This window comes from Hemitrygon akajei, chromosome 24 (assembly GCF_048418815.1).
Source record: "Hemitrygon akajei chromosome 24, sHemAka1.3, whole genome shotgun sequence".
In the NCBI taxonomy this organism is placed as follows: domain Eukaryota; kingdom Metazoa; phylum Chordata; class Chondrichthyes; order Myliobatiformes; family Dasyatidae; genus Hemitrygon; species Hemitrygon akajei.
The window spans coordinates 42,450,702-42,469,531 of record NC_133147.1 but is presented as its reverse complement, the minus strand read 5'-3'; the positions used below and the strand labels follow the sequence as shown (position 1 = coordinate 42,469,531).

The window sequence follows — 18,830 nt, the reverse complement described above, 5'->3', positions numbered from 1 at the left end:
TTCACCTCCAGCCTGTGGTTGGCTGTGGCCAGCCTGTTGGGAACACAGCTACACCACACTACTGCCTACCACCCACAGTTGAACGGACTAGTGGAACGCTTCCACTGTCACTTGAAGTCGGCTCTCATGGCCCGCCTGGCCTGCTTGGAATTCGCACAGCGCCCAAAGAGGATCTGCACGTCTCGTCGGCCGAGTTGGTGCACGGCGCACCCCTGGCCGTCCCAGGAGAGTTCATACCAGCCCCAAGGGGGCAAGAGGAAGAACCCGCAGCTGTCCTGGACAGGCTACGCGAAAGGCTCGGCAACCTGGCCCCCGTACCGACTTCAGAGCACGGACGGACCCCGACCCATGTACCCAAAGACCTGCAGAATTGTAAGTTTGTGTTTGTATGAAGGGGCGGACACCGGGCACTGCTACAGTGGCCGTATGAGGGGCCATTCAAGGTGATCAGCAACAACGGGTCCACGTACATTCTGGACATTGGGGGGAAAGAGGAGGTTTTCACAGTGGACCGACTCAAACCAGCCCATGTGGACTTGGCGCAGCCGGTCGAGGTTCAGGCACCACGGTGCAGAGGCAGACCTCCCAAATAGGGGCTGATCCACACTGTGGACATTGGGGGGTATATCGCCGGTTTTGGGGGGGGGGGTTATGTGGTGACCCACTTTCTGCGCAGGTGAACTGGCTCACAAACAGCTAGCGCGCGGGGAGAGACTTTGGTAATGTACCTCTGACGTCATTTCCGCCTGGAGAGGGCGGGTGCTAGGGATTTAAATGCCAGCACCGTGAAGTTTGAATAAGCTAGTCTCGAAACGACTTACCGACTGTGTGTCGTTATTTCAGCGCTGTGTGTAGCACATCGCTACAGGGTCATAATTTGAAGGTGGGAGGAAAGTTTAGGAGGGATGTCAGAGGTAGGTTTTATACACAGGGAATGGTGAGTGCATGGTAGATACAGATACATTAGGGACATTTAAGAGAGTTAGACACATGGATGATAGAAAAATTTGAGAGTTATGTGCAAGGGGAGGGTTAGATTGATCTCAGAGTAGGTTAAAGGATCGACACAACGTGGTGGGCCAAAAGAGCCTGTATTGTGCTGCACTGTTCTCTGAGACAGAAACTTGACATTACTGAACGCCCTCCCCCACCTGTTCCTGGGTAAGGGTAAAACCACTGAGTGGGGCTTCGCTGAGAATACCACCCAGAAGAGTGGCAGGAGGAGGGTGTGGGTGATGCCAACATGTTTGTGGTCGGGATTTGGTGTGCCCAGACAAATACGCAGTAGAATGCTCCCAGGTGTCGGTTTATTTATTGCAAAGGTAGTATCTGGCCCGGCGCTGAACAGGGTGCACAGTTCGGGAGGAGGGGGTTGGGGCAGCGAGCTCAGTCGGGGCTGTGGCAAGAAGGCAGGCAGTCGGTCTCCTCTCACTCGCTGGAGCAACTTGAAGCCTCGCTCTCCAGCGACGTTCACCTCTGGTCTGCCTGTGGGCTCCATCGTGTCTCCTGCCCCCTGAAAGAAACCAGCAGCAGTGAGTGTGCCCCTGGACACGAGAGATTGCTGCTTCCCACAAAACTCACTCCCACTGTCCAAAGCAGATGTCATGGGTGTTGTGGAACAGCCTTCGTTTGTCACTGAAGGTCAATGCCACCCAGGATAGAGCAGCCTGTGCACATAGCAACCCATTCAATGACCCCTCTCCCCACAATAAATAGTCCCTCCCTCTGAACCACCCACATTCATGCTTTGTGTTCCTTGGTTTCAGGAATTGAAAGTTTGAGGTCTTATTGGTCTTTGGTCAGATCACAGTTGGAGTACTGTGAGCAGTTTTGAGGTTCTTATCGAAGAAAAGCATAGGAGAGGGTCCGGAGAAGGTTCGTGACAATGATAGGGTCAGTGTGTGAGGAGCCTTTGGTGGCTCTTGGCCTGTACTCATTGAGTTTAGAAGAATGATGGGGATCTCATTGAAACCTACCAATTATTGAAAGGTCTAGATAGAGTATTTGGGGAATTCTGGCACCAGAGAGCAAGGCCTCAGAATAGAAAGATTCTCTTTAGAACAGAGGTGAGGAGAAATTTCTTAGCCGAGGGTGGTGATCCCTTCTCCCTCCTCGCTCTCCGCTCTGGCTGTCTGCTTGACCTATGCTTCTTGTCATCCTGTGCATCTCTATCAAGTCATCTCTCATTCTCCTTTGGTCCAAAGAGAAAGGCCCTTGTTCGCTCAACCAATTGTCGTCCAGGCAGCATCCAGGTAAATCTCCTATGTACCCTCTCTAAAGCTTCCACATCTTTCCGATGAAACTGAACTGAATCCTGGGGGAGTTTCTGGGGGTGTGGGAGAATCGGTGATAAGGTTGAGGATAGGGGCTTGATGGTTGGCATAAACTCAATGAACTTGTTTGTTTAGGGTGCTGAGATTTGAAAGTATATTGTTGCTGGGTCTAAACTCTCTCTCTTAACAGCAGTGTGAGAGTGCCTTTACCACAAGGCCAATCAAACCCCTCCCACTGAAGGGCATTTAGGGGTGGGCAGCAGTGCCCGGAATTTGCAGCTCATTCAGTAAACAATCCCATGCTCCCCTAAATTCTGAACCCACAGTCATGAAGGAATCTCTTCCCTCTGGCATGAAATGCCCTTGCTCACAAGCATTTATGAGTAGAGAAGGTAAAGAGGATGAGAGGACAAGTTCAAAGACGTGTGGGGAAGTTTTTTTTTAACAGAAGCATTAGCTTTATTTGTCACATGCATGTTGAAACAGTGAAATGTGTTGTTTGTTTCAATGACCAGCACAACCGAGGCTGCCCGCAGGTGTCGCCATGTCAACATAGAATGCCCACAACTGACTAACCAACCGTTCTTTGGAACGTGTGAGAAAACTGCAGCACCCAGAGGGAACGTATAAAACCCCTCCAGACAGCTGGCAATAGAAAGTGTTGTGCTTACTTCCCCCGGTACCCTCTCTCATCTTAGTGAGAATATTCTCACTTTAAATACCCTCTCTCACCTCAACTACGTATTAGACCATAAGACATAGAGGAGCAGAATTAGGCCATTTGGTCCATTGAATCTGCTCCACCATTTCATCATGGCTGATCCATTTTTCCTCTCAGCCCCAATCTCCTGCCTATATCCCTTCATACCCTGACCAAATAAGGATCTACCAACCTCTGCTTTAAATATACATATAGATGTGCTCTCCACAGATGCCTGTGGCAACAAATTCCCCAGATTCATGACTCTGGCTAAAGAAATTCCTCCTCATCTCTGTTCTAAAAGGATGCCCTCTATTCTGAGGCTGGGTCCTCTGGTCTCTCACCATAGGAAACATTTTCTCCACATCCACTCTAACAAGGTCTCTTACTATTCGATAGATTTCAGAGGTCACCCCTCATTCTTCTGAATTCCATTGAACACAGGTCCAGAGCCGACATTCTTCATATGACAAGCATTTCAAACCTGGAATCATTTTCTTGAGCATCCTTTGAACCTTCTCTAGTTTCAGCACCTCATTTCTAAAATAAGGGGCCCAAAACTGCTCATAATACTTCAAGTGAGGCCTCAGCAGTGCTCTCTAAAGTCTCAACATTACATCCTTGCTTTTATATTTAAGTCATTATTCCATCTGCTACTTCTTTGCTCAATCTCCTAAACTAAGTCCCTCTCTAGCCCCACTAGTTCCTGAAAACTACCTGACACTTCACCTATCTTCGTATTGTCCACAAAGTCATCAATTCTGTCATCCAAATCATTAACATACACCCTAAAAAGAATCGGTCCCAAAACAGACCCCTGGCAAACCACTAGTCACTAGCAGCCAACCAGAAAAGTCCCCCTTTATTCCTACTCCTGCCAGTGCTCTATCCGTGCTAGGATCTTCCCTGTAATACCATGGATTTGTAGCTTCTTAAGCAGCTTCATGTGTGCGTGCTTTGTCAAAAGCTTTCTGAAAATCCAAATACACAATATTAACCAATTCTTCTTTGTCTATCCTGCCTGTTATTTCTTCAAAGAATTCCAACAGATTTGTCAGAAAGGATTTTCCCTTAAGGATCCCATGCTGACTACTGCCTGTTTTATCATGTGCCTCCCCAAGTACCCGAAAACCACATTCTTAACAATTGACTCCAACGTCTTGCCAACCACTCAGGTTAGACTATCTAACCTATAATTTCTTTTCTTCTCCCTCTCTCCCTTCTTGAAGAGTAGAGTGACAACTACAATATTCCAGTCTTCCAGAATCTGGTGTTTCTTGAAAGATTATTACTAATGCCTCTAGAATCTCTTCAGCCACCTCTTTCCGAACCCTGGGGTGTACACCATCTGGTCCAGGTGACTTACCTACCTTCAGACCTTTCAGTTTCCCAAGAACCTTCTCCCTATTCATGGTAACTTCACACACAATTCATGCCCCTTGACACTTGGAGCTACCACCATACTGCCAGTGTCTTCCACAATGAAGACTTGCAAAATACTTATTCAGTTCATCTGCCATTACTACCTCTCCAGCTTCATTTTCCAGCAGTCTGATATCCAATCTCGACTTTCTTTTTCACTTTACGTATCTGAGGAAACTTTTGGTATGCTCTTTAATATTATTGGCTAGCTTACTTCGGTATACCATCTTTACCTTTTCAATGACTTTTTTTTTAGTTATCTTCTGTTGGTATTTGAAAGCTTCCCAATCCTCTAACTTCCCTTTAATTTTTGCTCCATTATATGTCCTTTCTTTGGTTGTTATGTTGGCTTTGACTTCTTGTTAGATAGCTTCCAGGTTGTCATCTTGCCTTTAGAATACTTCCTCCTCTTTGGGATGTATATACCCTGTGCCTTCTGAATTGCTTCCAGAAGTTCCAGCCATTGCTGCTCTGCTGTCATCCCTGCCAGTGTTCTTTTCCAATCAATTCTGACCAACTCCTCTCTCTTGCCTCTGTAGTTCCCTTTACTCCACTGTAATACCGATACTTTAGCTTCTCTTCAAAGTTTAGGGTGAATTTGATTGTATTATGATCACTTCCCCCTAAGAATTATTTTACCTGAAGCTCTCTAATCAATCCTGGTTCATTGCACAACATCCCATCCAGAATTGCTGATTCTCCAGTGGGCTCAACCTTGGGCTGCTCTAAAAAGCATTCACGTAGGCATTCTAGCAAATTCCCCCTCTTGAAATCCAGCACCAACATGATTTTTGTAATCTACCAGCACATATTCTCACTTTTAATACCCTTGTTCACCTTAAATACATATTAGTAGGGTCAATTCTCACCTTAAATATCCTCTCTCTCCTTAAATATGGGGTTATTTAGAACATAGAAAGGTACAGTAAAGACCCTTTGGCCCACAATGTTGTGCTGACCTTTTAACCTATTCTAAGCTCAATCGAACCCTTCCCTCCTGCATAGCCTTCCAGATTTCTACCATCCCATCTCTAAGAATCTTCTTCAATAATTTGTCCCCCACTGAAGTAAGATTCATTGGTCTATTCCATCATCATTATGTGTTGTGACACGTGACGTGGCTGATGATGGTCTTCCATCTGTCTCTAATCTGACAAGTTCTAATAAGCTATTCAAAACATTTGCCTGTCCATCCTTTGATGTAAGTGATGAATGTCATGCGCTGTTGACCGCATTTGGCACAACACAAGTGCCTGTTCCTGTGCTGTGTTGCTCTGGGGAGGAAGGATTGCCCTCGCCTGTTCAGGGGTGGATTTAGTGCAGGAGTAATCAGCCTAGTTGGGATGGTGCAGAGTCCCTCTGAGCTCTGCATGCACTACTGGTTTCTGTATCCACAGCTTTGAGTTGGTGAGCTGCAGACTCACGGGAGACGAGGGTGTCCAATGAGGAAAGAGGATCTTTCTTGCTGGGTAAGATGGGACACCAGATTGGGAAAGGGAAAGAGTCCGTGAGACCATTTCCCCAGAACAGAGAATTCTGGTCCAGGCTGGGGGAGGAATGTCTTCATTGGGAATCTTTGCAATTTTCCTTTCACTCCCTGAGGCTGGCTGGGTCGTGAAGAGTCTCTGCAGATGCTGGAAATCCTGAGCATTGCACATACAAAATGGTGGAGTGACACAGCACTTCAGGTAACATCTGTGAAGGGCAATATAATGTTTTGGCTGAAATATTTCATCAGGACTGGAAAGGAAGGGGACATAGAGGAGGCGAGAGGTGGTGCTCCCCACTCAGCTAGCCCCCATTGTCTTAACCCCCACACATGGAGCTGAGGAACAGGGAGGGGTCTGGACTCTGCGAGGCAGTGTACTCCCCAGGGCCTACCTGCTCGCCCTGCGTCCCTGCCGTCTCTGGTACTCCAGCTCGTCCACGGTCCAAACGGCCCCCTTCACGTCCTCCAGCCGCACGAAGCACTTGTGCAGACTCAGGTTGTGGCGTACGGCATTCTGTGGGGATAGGGAGAGGGTGAGGATAGGGCCAGGAGACCCTACTGCATTGGCACTGACCTCCCAGTCTGCCCCCATCTCACCCTACCAATCTGAAACTCATCACTCACTCTGTCATCAAACCCATCCATCACCACCTGAGATTTTCAAACGCAACCACCCACACATTGCTCCCTCCATCATCAAACCACCCGTCACCCCTTCCGTCATCAAACTATCTGTCACCCTGTCCATCCTCAAACCCACCCACCACCCCCTCCCTGGTCACACCACCCGTCACCACCTCCGTCGTCAAGCTACCTATCACCCTACCCCCTCTGTCGTCAAACCACCCGTCACCCCCTCTGTCGTCAGACCCGCCCGTCACCCCTCCAGGTCGCAAACGTGCCTGGCATCCCTCCATCAAAACCATCGTCACCCCCCTTAACCAACCCACCTGCCCCACCCATCACACCCTCTCTTAACCAAATCTTCCCACCCCATCCATCACTAACTGCCTTAACCAACTTGAGCCACCCCACCCATCCCCTGTGCATCGGGAGCTCTGAGTAAGGCTGCTCCTCATTCTGAACTCCAAGGAACAGCTACCTGTCCAGTCTATCCCAGGAGTTACCCCGATGTATTTCCTTCAGTCTCCTTGCACTTTTACTGTGTCCTGCTTTCGATACGGGGACCAGAACTGTGTGTGGTTCTCCACGGGTGGTCTTAACAACACCCTGTCCAACTGAAACAAGACTGCACAAATCTTAATCTCCAAAGCCTGGTCAATAACGGCCAACATGTTGCTTGTTTTCTTCCCAACCTGTTGGACTTGCCAGCTAACTCTGTGCATGATCTCTACACAATCCCCCTGAACTTCACTCACTCTCACTCTGTCCAGTTAGACAATCCATAACCCTGTGAGAGATCCCTACACAAAACACACCTCTAATCCTTCCCTCTATGTACCCCAGGTTGGGAACCCCTGCCTTAAACATTTCAACTCTCACCCTAAATCCATGGCCTCTAGTTCTAATCTCACCCAACCACAGTGGAAAAAGCCTCTTGGGGTGTAACACCTCACACTTGTCTGTATTAAATTCATCTGCCATTTTTTTCCAGCCCTTATCACAATACCGGGTGCTGGGGTGGAGGTAGGTCTTCACCAAAGGGAGTGTAAGGTGCTCCTTCCCTCCACTAGCCTGCAAGGTGCAGCACCTGTTTAGCTTCCCCACCCACGAAAAGGGTCGGTAGGCATGGGAGCAGGTGGATGGTCGTATGAGCAGCTGGTACATATCAAAAGTCCTGGTTACGTGACCACTAACGGCAGGCAGACAGTCTCTGAAGAGTATTGATAATGACTGGGCTCACCTGTCTTGTAAAGACACCGCCCAGAGGAAGGCAATAGCAAACCACTTCTGTAGAAAAATTTGCCAAGAACTATCATGGTCACGGATAGACTATGATCGTCCACATCATATGACACAGCACGTAATGATCTCAACCCACACTTTCACCTCTTTTGATATCATCAGCAAACTCTGAATCCCTCACTCTTGTTTCCTGAACCAGGGTGAAAAAGTAATCCCTGGGGTTGTCCTCCCCCAGTTATTCTTCCAACCTGAAGAACCCGTTTATTCCAACTCTCTGACATCTGTGTGAGTGCCAGGTTTCAGTCCCTGCTGACGCAGCTTCTCCTGTACCTGGGGCTCTTCATCTATCCACCAGCCTCCTTCTACCTTGCCAACCCGATCCCACCCAGCTCCTCACCTCCTGTCCCAGTCCCAGCCCACCCCACCACAACACTCCACCCAACCCTCATCATTTAAAACCTGCACCAACACCCCCCCCATTCTGACTGTTCAACCAATGCTCACCCCTCACCCACAAACCTTACAATTCTCTCCCCACCCCTGTCAACCCTCCCAATTGATCCTTACACCCCAATTCCACCCCTTACACTACGGAGAACCTGTTCCCTCCCACACCCTGGTCTGGGAGCCATATGCCATCAGCAGGTTCCCTCACCTTCCAGGTGGCAGTGTTGTAGCGGAAATAGGCAAAGCGGCGGGTGAACCAGCGGTAGATATCGTTGAGAGCAAGCTGCCGATTTGGTGACTCCAGGATGGCCTAGGGGGCAGGGACACAGTTACTGTGCTGGATATTGTTTCTGTTACAGCTCTCCATCAACTGAATGCAAGCATAAACCTGAACTGAGATCTGGCAAGGATGTGCTGTGGATGTGTCAGTGTCACAATGAGGAGTGTGGGGTGTGTCTGTGTTACAGTGAGGGATGAGCAGTATATCAGTGTGACAGTGAGGAGTGGGGTGTGTCTGTGTTACAGTGAGGGATGAGCAGTATATCAGTGTTACAGTGAGGGGTGTGGGGTGTGTCGGTGTCACAGTGAGGGGTGTGGGGTGTGTCTGTGTTACAGTGAGGGATGAGCAGTATATCAGTGTTACAGTGAGGGGTGTGGGGTGTGTCGGTGTCACAGTGAGGGGTGTCTGTGTCACAGTGAGGGGTGAGGGGTGTGTCGGTGTTACAGTGAGGGATGAGCAGTATATCAGTGTTACAGTGAGGGGTGTGGGGTGTGTCGGTGTCACAGTGAGGGGTGTGGGGTGTGTCGGTGTCACAGTGAGGGGTGTGGGGTGTGTCTGTGTTACAGTGAGGGATGAGCAGTATATCAGTGTTACAGTGAGGGGTGTGGGGTGTGTCGGTGTCACAGTGAGGGGTGTGGGGTGTGTCTGTGTTACAGTGAGGGATGAGCAGTATATCAGTGTTACAGTGAGGGGTGTGGGGTGTGTCGGTGTCACAGTGAGGGGTGTGGGGTGTGTCTGTGTTACAGTGAGGGATGAGCAGTATATCAGTGTCACAGTGAGGGGTTTGGGGTGTGTCGGTGTCACAGTGAGGGGTGTGGGGTGTGTCTGTGTTACAGTGAGGGATGAGCAGTATATCAGTGTTACAGTGAGGGGTGTGGGGTGTGTCGGTGTCACAGTGAGGGGTGTCTGTGTCACAGTGAGGGGTGAGGGGTGTGTCGGTGTTACAGTGAGGGATGAGCAGTATATCAGTGTTACAGTGAGGGGTGTGGGGGTGTGTCGGTGTCACAGTGAGGGGTGTCTGTGTCACAGTGAGGGGTGTGGGGTGTGTGTGTTACAGTGAGGGGTTTGGGGAGTGTCGGTGTCACAGTGAGGGGTGTGGGGTGTGTTGGTGTCACAGTGAGGGGTGTGGGGTGTGTGTGTTACAGTGAGGGATGAGCAGTATATCAGTGTTACAGTGAGGGGTGTGGGGTGTGTCGGTGTCACAGTGAGGGGTGTGGGGTGTGTCGGTGTCACAGTGAGGGGTGTGGGTGTGTGTGTTACAGTGAGGGATGAGCAGTATATCAGTGTTACAGTGAGGGGTGTGGGGTGTGTCTGTGTCACAGTGAGGGGTTTGGGGTGTGTCTGTGTTACAGTGAGGGATGAGCAGTATATCAGTGTCACAGTGAGGGGTGTGAGATGTGACAACGTTGGGGTGAGGGGTGTGTCGGTGTTACTGTGAGGAGCGTGGGGAGTGTCGGTGTTATATTGAGGGATGAGGTGTTGCCGGTGTCACAGTGAGGGATGAGCAGTATATCAGTGTCACAGTGAGGGGTGTGGGGTGTGTCGGTGTCACAGTGAGGGGTGTGGGGTGTGTCGGTGTCACAGTGAGGGGTGTGGGTGTGTGTGTTACAGTGAGGGATGAGCAGTATATCAGTGTTACAGTGAGGGGTGTGGGGTGTGTCTGTGTCACAGTGAGGGGTTTGGGGTGTGTCTGTGTTACAGTGAGGGATGAGCAGTATATCAGTGTCACAGTGAGGGGTGTGAGATGTGACAACGTTGGGGTGAGGGGTGTGTCGGTGTTACTGTGAGGAGCGTGGGGAGTGTCGGTGTTATATTGAGGGATGAGGTGTTGCCGGTGTCACAGTGAGGGATGAGCAGTATATCAGTGTCACAGTGATGGGTGTGGGATGTGTCTGTGTTACAGTGAGGGGTGTGGGGTGTGTCGGTGTCACAGTGAGGGGTGTGGGGTGTGTCAGTGTCACAGTGAGGGGTGTGGGATGTGTCTGTGTTACAGTGAGGGGTGTGGGGTGTGTCGGTGTCACAGTGAGGGGTGTGGGGTGTGTCTGTGTCACAGTGAGGGATGAGCAGTATATCAGTGTCACAGTGATGGGTGTGGGGTGTGTCAGTGTCACAGTGAGGGGTTTGGGGTGTGTCAGTGTTAACGGTGAGGAATGAACGGTGTGTCAGTGTTACAGTGAGGGATGAGCAGTATATCAGTGTCACAGTGAGGGGTGTGAGATGTGACAACGTTGGGGTGAGGGGTGTGTCAGTGTTACAGTGAGGGGTGAGGGGAGTGTCGGTGTCACAGTGAGGGGTGTGAGATGTGACAACGTTGGGGTGAGGGGTGAGTCGGTGTCACAGTGAGGAGCGTGGGGAGTGTCAGTGTTACATTGAGGGATGAGGTGTTGCCGGTGTCACAGTGAGGGGTTTGGGGTGTGTCAGTGTTAACGGTGAGGAATGAATGGTGTGTCGGTGTTACAGTGAGAGATGAGCAGTATATCAGTGTCACAGTGAGGGGTGTGAGATGTGACAACGTTGGGGTGAGGGGTGTGTCGGTGTCACAGTGAGGGGTTTGGGGTGTGTCAGTGTTAACGGTGAGGAATGAATGGTGTGTCGGTGTTACAGTGAGAGATGAGCAGTATATCAGTGTCACAGTGAGGGGTGTGAGATGTGACAACGTTGGGGTGAGGGGTGTGTCGGTGTTACTGTGAGGAGCGTGGGGAGTGTCGGTGTCACAGTGAGGGGTGTGAGATGTGACAACGTTGGGGTGAGGGGTGTGTCGGTGTTACTGTGAGGAGCGTGGGGAGTGTCGGTGTCACAGTGAGGGGTGTGAGATGTGACAACGTTGGGGTGAGGTGTGTGTCGGTGTTACTGTGAGGAGCGTGGGGAGTGTCGGTGTCACAGTGAGGGGTGTGAGATGTGACAACGTTGGGGTGAGGGGTGTGTCGGTGTTACTGTGAGGAGCGTGGGGAGTGTCGGTGTCACAGTGAGGGGTGTGAGATGTGACAACGTTGGGGTGAGGGGTGTGTCGGTGTCACAGTGAGGGGTGTGGGATGTGCCGGTGTCACAGTGAGGGGTTTGGGGTGTGTCAGTGTTAACGGTGAGGAATGAACGGTGTGTCTGTGTTACATTGAGGGATGAGGTGTTGCCGGTGTCACAGTGAGGGGTGTGAGATGTGACAACGTTGGGGTGAGGGGTGTGTCGGTGTTACTTTGAGGAGCGTGGGGAGTGTCGGTGTCACAGTGAGGGGTGTGAGATGTGACAACGTTGGGGTGAGGGGTGTGTCGGTGTTACTGTGAGGGGTGAGGGGAGTGAGATGTGACAACGTTGGGGTGAGGGGTGTGTCGGTGTCACAGTGAGGGGAGTGAGATGTGACAACGTTGGGGTGAGGGGTGTGTCGGTGTTACTGTGGGGAGTGTCGGTGTTACCTTGAGGGATGAGGTGTTGCCGGTGTCACAGTGAGGGGTGTGAGATGTGACAACGTTGGGGTGAGGGGTGTGTCGGTGTTACTGTGAGGAGCGTGGGGAGTGTCGGTGTTACATTGAGGGATGAGGTGTTGCCGGTGTCACAGTGAGGGGTGTGAGATGTGACAACGTTGGGGTGAGGGGTGTGTCGGTGTTACTGTGAGGGGTGTGAGATGTGACAACGTTGGGGTGAGGGGTGTGTCGGTGTTACTGTGAGGAGCGTGGGGAGTGTCGGTGTTACATTGAGGGATGAGGTGTTGCCGGTGTCACAGTGAGGGGTGTGAGATGTGACAACGTTGGGGTGAGGGGTGTGTCGGTGTTACTGTGAGGGGTGTGAGATGTGACAACGTTGGGGTGAGGGGTGTGTCGGTGTTACTGTGAGGAGCGTGGGGAGTGTCGGTGTTACATTGAGGGATGAGGTGTTGCCGGTGTCACAGTGAGGGGTGTGAGATGTGACAACGTTGGGGTGAGGGGTGTGTCGGTGTTACTGTGAGGGGTGTGAGATGTGACAACGTTGGGGTGAGGGGTGTGTCGGTGTTACTGTGAGGAGCGTGGGGAGTGTCGGTGTTACATTGAGGGATGAGGTGTTGCCGGTGTCACAGTGAGGGGTGTGAGATGTGACAACGTTGGGGTGAGGGGTGTGTCGGTGTTACTGTGAGGGGTGTGGGGAGTGTCGGTGTCACAGTGAGGGGTGTGAGATGTGACAACATTGGGGTGAGGGGAGTGTCGGTGTTACATTGAGGGATGAGGTGTTGCCGGTGTCACAGTGAGGGGTGTGAGATGTGACAACATTGGGGTGTGGGGAGTGTCGGTGTTAAAGCTGGAGTGTGATTTACTGCAGGCTGATATAATCTTGTATTATTAGTTCTGCAGCAAGTTTTCTCTGAAGTCACTCACCCATCGGATGAGTGCAGCATACGTTAGCGGTGGCCGGATGTTGCACACTTTATAGTATTCCAGGGCAGTGTTGGTTCCTGAAATGAAATTTAATCCGGTAGCTTTAATCATCGATATATTACCCCGATTTAAATTTTCTGCATTGACCCCCCCACACTGATGTGTGTTGCAGCAAATACCCGCAATGCAATTTCCCTTAAGGCGTTTAGTAGGAGCGGAATTAGGCTTTTCAGAATCTGGTTCACTTTGACATGCCATCCTGGCTGAGTGATTGTCCCTCTCAACCCCACCCTCCAGCCTTCCCTCCATATTCTAAAGGCAGGATGATATAACTGTGGCAACAAGGGATGTCGAAGACAGCATAAAAGTAAAAGAGAGGGCATACAGTATCGCAAAATTGAGGGAAGTCTGGGAAGCTTTTAAAAACCAGTGGAAGTCAACAAAAAAGCTATTATTATTTAAAGCTATTATTAATGCTTTTTGAGTTAGTGATTTAGATGCATATCATATTATTACTGAGTTAAGTATTGTATGTAATGAGTTTTTGCTACAACAAGTGTATGGGACATTGGAAAAAATGTTGAATTTCCCCATGGGGATGAATAAAGTATCTATCTATCTATCTATCTATCTATCTATCTATCAAAAAAGCCATTATAAGAGAAAAGATGAAACATGAAGGGAAGCTAGCCAATAATATTAAAGAGTTTTATCAGATGTACAAAGTGTAAAATAGAGTTGAGAGTGGATATTAGACCACTGGAAAATAACGCTGGTGAGCTGGTAATGGGAGACAAATAAATGGCGGATTTACTCATCTTGTATCAGTCGTCACTATGGAAGACACTAGCAGAATTTTGGGATTGACAGGGGACAGAAGTGAGTGTTGTTGCTGTTCTAAGGATAAGGTTCTTGGGATGTTCAAAGATCTGAAGGCAGTTGGACTGCGTCCAGGGTCTGAAGGAGTTGGCTGATGAGATTGTGGAGGCATTAGTAGTGATCTTTAAAAAAAAAATCGCTAGATGCTGGAATGGTTTTGGAGTTCCGGAAAATTGCAAATGTCACTCCACTCTTTTATAAGGGAGAGAGGCGGAAAAAAGGAAATTAGTCTGTCCTTAGTGGCTGGGAAGATGTTTGAGTCGATGTGGTTTTGGGGTGCTCAGACACACGTGATAAAATAGGCCAAAGTCAGTATTATTTCCTTAAGGGAAAATCTGTTGGAATTAGAGGGGAAAAAACAGGCAGGATAGAGAAAGGAGAGGAACGCGGTTACAGGGAGAACATACAAACTCCTTACAGGCAGTGGTGGGAATTAAACCTGGGCCGCTGGTACCGTAAAGCATTGTGGTGACCATTATGCTTTAGCCAGAGGGTACTAAATCTCTGGAATTGTGGCTATGGATGCCAAGTCATTGAGTATATTTAAGTTTAATATTGATAGCTTCTTAATTAACCAGGGCATCAAAGATTACAGGGAGAATCCAGCAGAATGGGGTTTCATGATTGAATGGCAGGGCAGACTTGATGGGCTGAATGGCCCAATTCTCCTCTGTCTAATGGTGTTAAGGTTTATACTCTTTAAGAAATCCAATACTACCTCCTCCTTTATCTCAAAGTGACCTGGGACATCAACACTGATCTCCTTATCCTCCTCGGTAAAAACCAATGTAAAGTTCTCATTAAAGGACCTTACCCACATCCTCCATATCCAAGCAAATGTTCTCCCTTTATCCCTGAATGGTCCTACCCTCTCCCTGGTTATCCCCTTGCTGCTGATGTATGTATAGAATGCCTTGTCTTTTGATTTTCGTTATTCCTACTCTCCAAGGACTTTTCATGTCCCCTCCTGGCCTTCTAATTCCCTTCCGGAGCTCTTTTCTGGCTTCTTTATAATTCTCAAGGGTTTTATTTAATTCTAGCTTCCTAAGCTTTACAAATGTTTCCTTTTTCTTCTTGACTAAATCCCTTGACGTCCAGGGTTCTCTTACCTTGCCAGCCTTGTCCTTCCTTCTGACTGGGACATACCCTGTCCTGTACTCTGTGCAGTCGGTCTTTAAACACCCTCCACGTGTTGGACGTGAACTTGTCCAAACACAGCTGTTCCCCATTAACTCTCCCTAGTTCCTGCCTTATACTCTCGTGATTTGCCCAGCTCCAATTTAATCCTCTCCCACAAGGTCCATGCTGAACCTTATCTGCAGCTGCCTTGAAAAGCAAGGAGTCGTGGCCATTGTTCCCTAGCTGTTCACTCACTGTCAGCTCAGTCACCTGGCCAGGCTCATTACCCAACACCAGATCCAATACAGCCCCTCTTCTTGCTGGACTATCTACATATTGATTTAAGAAACTCCGCTGGACGCACCTGACAAATTCTGCCTCCTCTAAACCTCGCACTCAGAAGATCCCACTTTATATAAGGAAAGTTGAGACCCTATTGTTCTTACACTTTACCTTAATTTGCCTGGATATCTGTTTCTCAAGGTCCCGGTGGCTATTGGAAATTCGTCAGAGTAATTGTACCCTTCCTGTTTTGAGTTCTACCCCTATAACCATACAACAATTACAGCACAGAGACAGACCATCTCAGCCCTTCTAGTCCGTGCCGAACACTTACTCTCACCTAGTCCCACCAACCTGCACTCAGCCCATAACCCTCCATTCCTTTCCTGTCCAAATACCTGTCCAATGGACCTATCCAGTGGACTCCATTCTGACCCCTCCATGCAGCTGAGTCCCTGACTCCCCCTCTCCACCTTCCTCTGTATCTTTTCTAAAACATCGAAACCCTGGGATATTCCTGTCCCTCTGTCAACCAAGTCTCTGTAATGGCCACAACATCATTGATCCATTCTAGCATTAAAATACACACACTTCCTATCATATCCTATATTTTGCTCTTGCCTGGTTCTACTGGCCTGAAAATCTACCTTCCTCTCCATCCTCACACTTTCTGATCTGGTGCTCTGGTTTCTATTCCCCTGCCAAACTAGTTTAAACCCTCTCAGTATTGGTTCTTCTCCAATTTAGGTACAGCCTGACCTTCTTGTCCAGGTCACCCTTGTCCCAGAAAAAGTTCCAGTTATCCAAGAACCTGAAACCCTCCCCCTGCACCAGTTCCTCAGCCACTCATTCATCTGTACTTTTATCTTTTTCCTGCCCTGACCAGCATGTTCCACTGGAAGTAATCCAGAGATTACTACCTTGGAGGCCCTGCACTTCTGCCTCTTCCCTAACTCTTTATACTCATTGCGTAGAACCTCTTCCCTTATTCTACCTATGTCATTGATCACAATGTGCATCATGGTCTCTGGCTACTCTTGAGAATATACAGCAGTTTCTCTGAACCGTCCTGGACCCGAGCACCTGGAAGGCAACCACCATCCCAGCTTCTCTTTCACAGCCACAGAATCTACTGCCCGTCCCCCGCACAATTAAGTCTCCTATCATCATCATTCTGCCTGACTTCACCCTTCCCTGCTGAGCCTCAGAGCCGGCCAAATGCCGGGCTGCTGCTGTTCCCAGATCCATGTCCCCCCTACCCTTAGCCCCCCAGCAATGCCCAAAGGGGTTTGTTGCTGAGGGGAATGGCCACAAGGGAACCCAGCACTAACTGCCCTTACTTCTCCTGGTGGGCACCCATCTACAATCTGAAGCCTGCAGTCTGGATGTGACCACTTCAGAAAAAGTTTCATTTGTGTGGTTTTCAGCCACGTGGATGGCCTTGAGTATATCTGGCTCCAGCTCCAGTTGCCAGTCAGGACCTGAAGTCGGTTGGACTTGCTGCAGATATTCTCATTAGGAGACTGTTTGGTACCCTGCAATCCCACATCTCACAGGAGGAGCGTTCTTGTTGTTGAAGCCTTCTGTGCCAAAAGCTGAAAGTAGCCATTCTAAAAATATCCCACTCCAACAGTGGCTGCTCTGCTTAAACCTAACTTTATTTTTAATTGGCCTTTCCAAGTACTTAATAGATCACTATGATTGAAGCCTGTCGAAAATTCACAAAAAGCCGTGAGCTCTTTTTAAACCTCCCACTGCCTCTCCAAAATGAGCAACTGCTTGCAATGATTGAAGTCTGCTGTAAAAACATATTAAGATAACACATTTTTCACAACAATGCCTGGTACAGTGAAACCTCTTCAGACTGAAATTACTTTTAATTTTTAAAAATTGGCTTTATTTACGATATCAAATATATACAAATGAAGAAATGTTACAAAACAGAACCTAATCATTCATGATCACAAGTTCGTGGGTGTTAACATCTCTGAGAATCTATCAACATATCGATGCAGTTACGAAGAAGGCATGACAGTCTATATTTCATTAGGAGTTTGAGGAGATTTGGTATGTCACCGAAGATACTCGCAAATTTCTACGGATGTACTGTGGAGGGCATTCTAACTGGCTGCATCGCTGACTGGTATGGGGGTGGAGCATTGCACAGGATCGAAATAAGCTGCAGGAAGTTATAAACTCTGTCAGCTCTGTCGTGGGCACCGGCCTCCCCAGCATCGGGGCATCTTAAAGGAGCAATGCCTCAAAAAGGCAGCGTCCACCATCACTCAGGACATGCTCTTGTCAGGGAGGAGGTACAGGAACCTAAAGGCACACACTCAGTGATTTAAGGACAACTTCTCCCCTCTGCCATCAGGTTTCTCAAGTCCATGAATACCACCTCACTATTTTTTCTCACATTTTGCAGAACTCATTTAATATATATTATTATATTATAATTTATAGTTTTTAATCATCATGTATTGCAATGTCCTGTTTCTACTTAACAACAAATTTCATGATACATGTCAGTGATATTAAACCTGCTTCTCGTTCTGATTCAATGTAAACAGACATACTGTACACACAAAGCACCATTGTCTGTTACGTGCTCCCCCTTGATTGACAGCCTTTCCTGCCCGACTCAGCCCCTCTGTATGCAGAAGGTTGTGGTCCTTCCCCCATGTTGGTTGCACTGAGCTTCAGCGTGTCTCTCAGCACGTATTCCTGCAGCCAGTTGGCAGCATTCCCTTACTGACGTATCACTGTGCTGGAAGACCAGAGGGTGGGCTTTCACCAAGCTGGTGATCTTCCAGCAGCACTTGATTTCTGTTTCCCTGTGTGTCTCTGAGAACCCTTGGATTAGAGAGTCCTCTGTTACTCAGCTGAACCAGGACACTGACCCTTGCAATCGTCTCTACATCCTCTTAGCAAATCCACAGTCTGCAAAGAGGTGGATGCCCCGAGGGCAGCATACTTTGAGAGTAATTTGTCCTCTGAAGCAGAATCAGACCATTCGGCCCATCACGTCTATTCTGCTATTCCATCAATGGCACCTCTCAATGGTTTCCATTGAATCTATTCACAGTGAAACACCTTCACCCTGGTGTGTATTACACCGACTTCAGTGGTTGGGAGGATATTGGAGTCCATTATTAAATATGTGGGTTCGGGGTACTTGGAGGCTCCTGACAAAATAGGCCAAAGTCAGCGTGGTCTCCTCAAGGGGAAATCTTGTCAGACAAATCTGTTGGAATTCTTTGAAAAAGTAGCAAGCAGGATAGACAAAGGAGAGTCAGTGAACGTTGTTTAGTTGGATTTTCAGAAGGCCTTTGAGGCTGTTTAACAAGACAAGCCCAGGGTATTACAGGAATGTTACTAGCATAGATATGAGACTGGCCAACTGGCAGGAGACACAGAGTGCAAATAAAAGGGGCCTATTGTGCTTGGCTGACGTTGACTAGTGGTGTTCCACAGGGACTGCTTCATTTCACATTATCTGTCAATGACTTGGATGATGGAATTGATGGCTTTGTGGCAAGTTTTCAAACAACACGAAGGTAGCTGGAGGGCAGGTAGTGTTGAGGAACCAGGGAGCCTGCTGAAGGACGTAGTTTGGGAGAACAGGCAAAGAAGTGGCATATGGAATATAATGTACAGAAGCGTATGGTAGAAGAAATAAAGACACAGAATATTTTATAAAACAGAGAAAAGGTACTTGGAAATCTTTGTGCAG

General features: G+C 48.7%; 1 protein-coding gene and 1 long non-coding RNA gene across 2 annotated transcripts in view; one reads left to right on the top strand and one right to left on the bottom strand.

The window, feature by feature from the left end:
• Positions 1-18,830, top strand: part of LOC140715610 (uncharacterized) — a 72,498-nt gene that overhangs the window by 8,682 nt on the left and 44,986 nt on the right. The gene's annotated exons all lie outside the window — the stretch shown is intronic.
• The window catches only part of LOC140715609 (forkhead box protein P3-like), a 55,842-nt gene continuing 38,302 nt past the window's right edge, over positions 1,291-18,830 (bottom strand). The window contains exons 6-9 of the mRNA XM_073027978.1: positions 12,818-12,894; positions 8,406-8,507; positions 6,277-6,398; positions 1,291-1,513 (exon numbers count right to left, since the gene is read on the bottom strand). Coding sequence (XP_072884079.1) covers positions 1,471-1,513; positions 6,277-6,398; positions 8,406-8,507; positions 12,818-12,894 — 344 coding nt within the window. The 3' untranslated portion in view covers positions 1,291-1,470. The remainder of the gene's footprint in view (positions 1,514-6,276; positions 6,399-8,405; positions 8,508-12,817; positions 12,895-18,830) is intronic.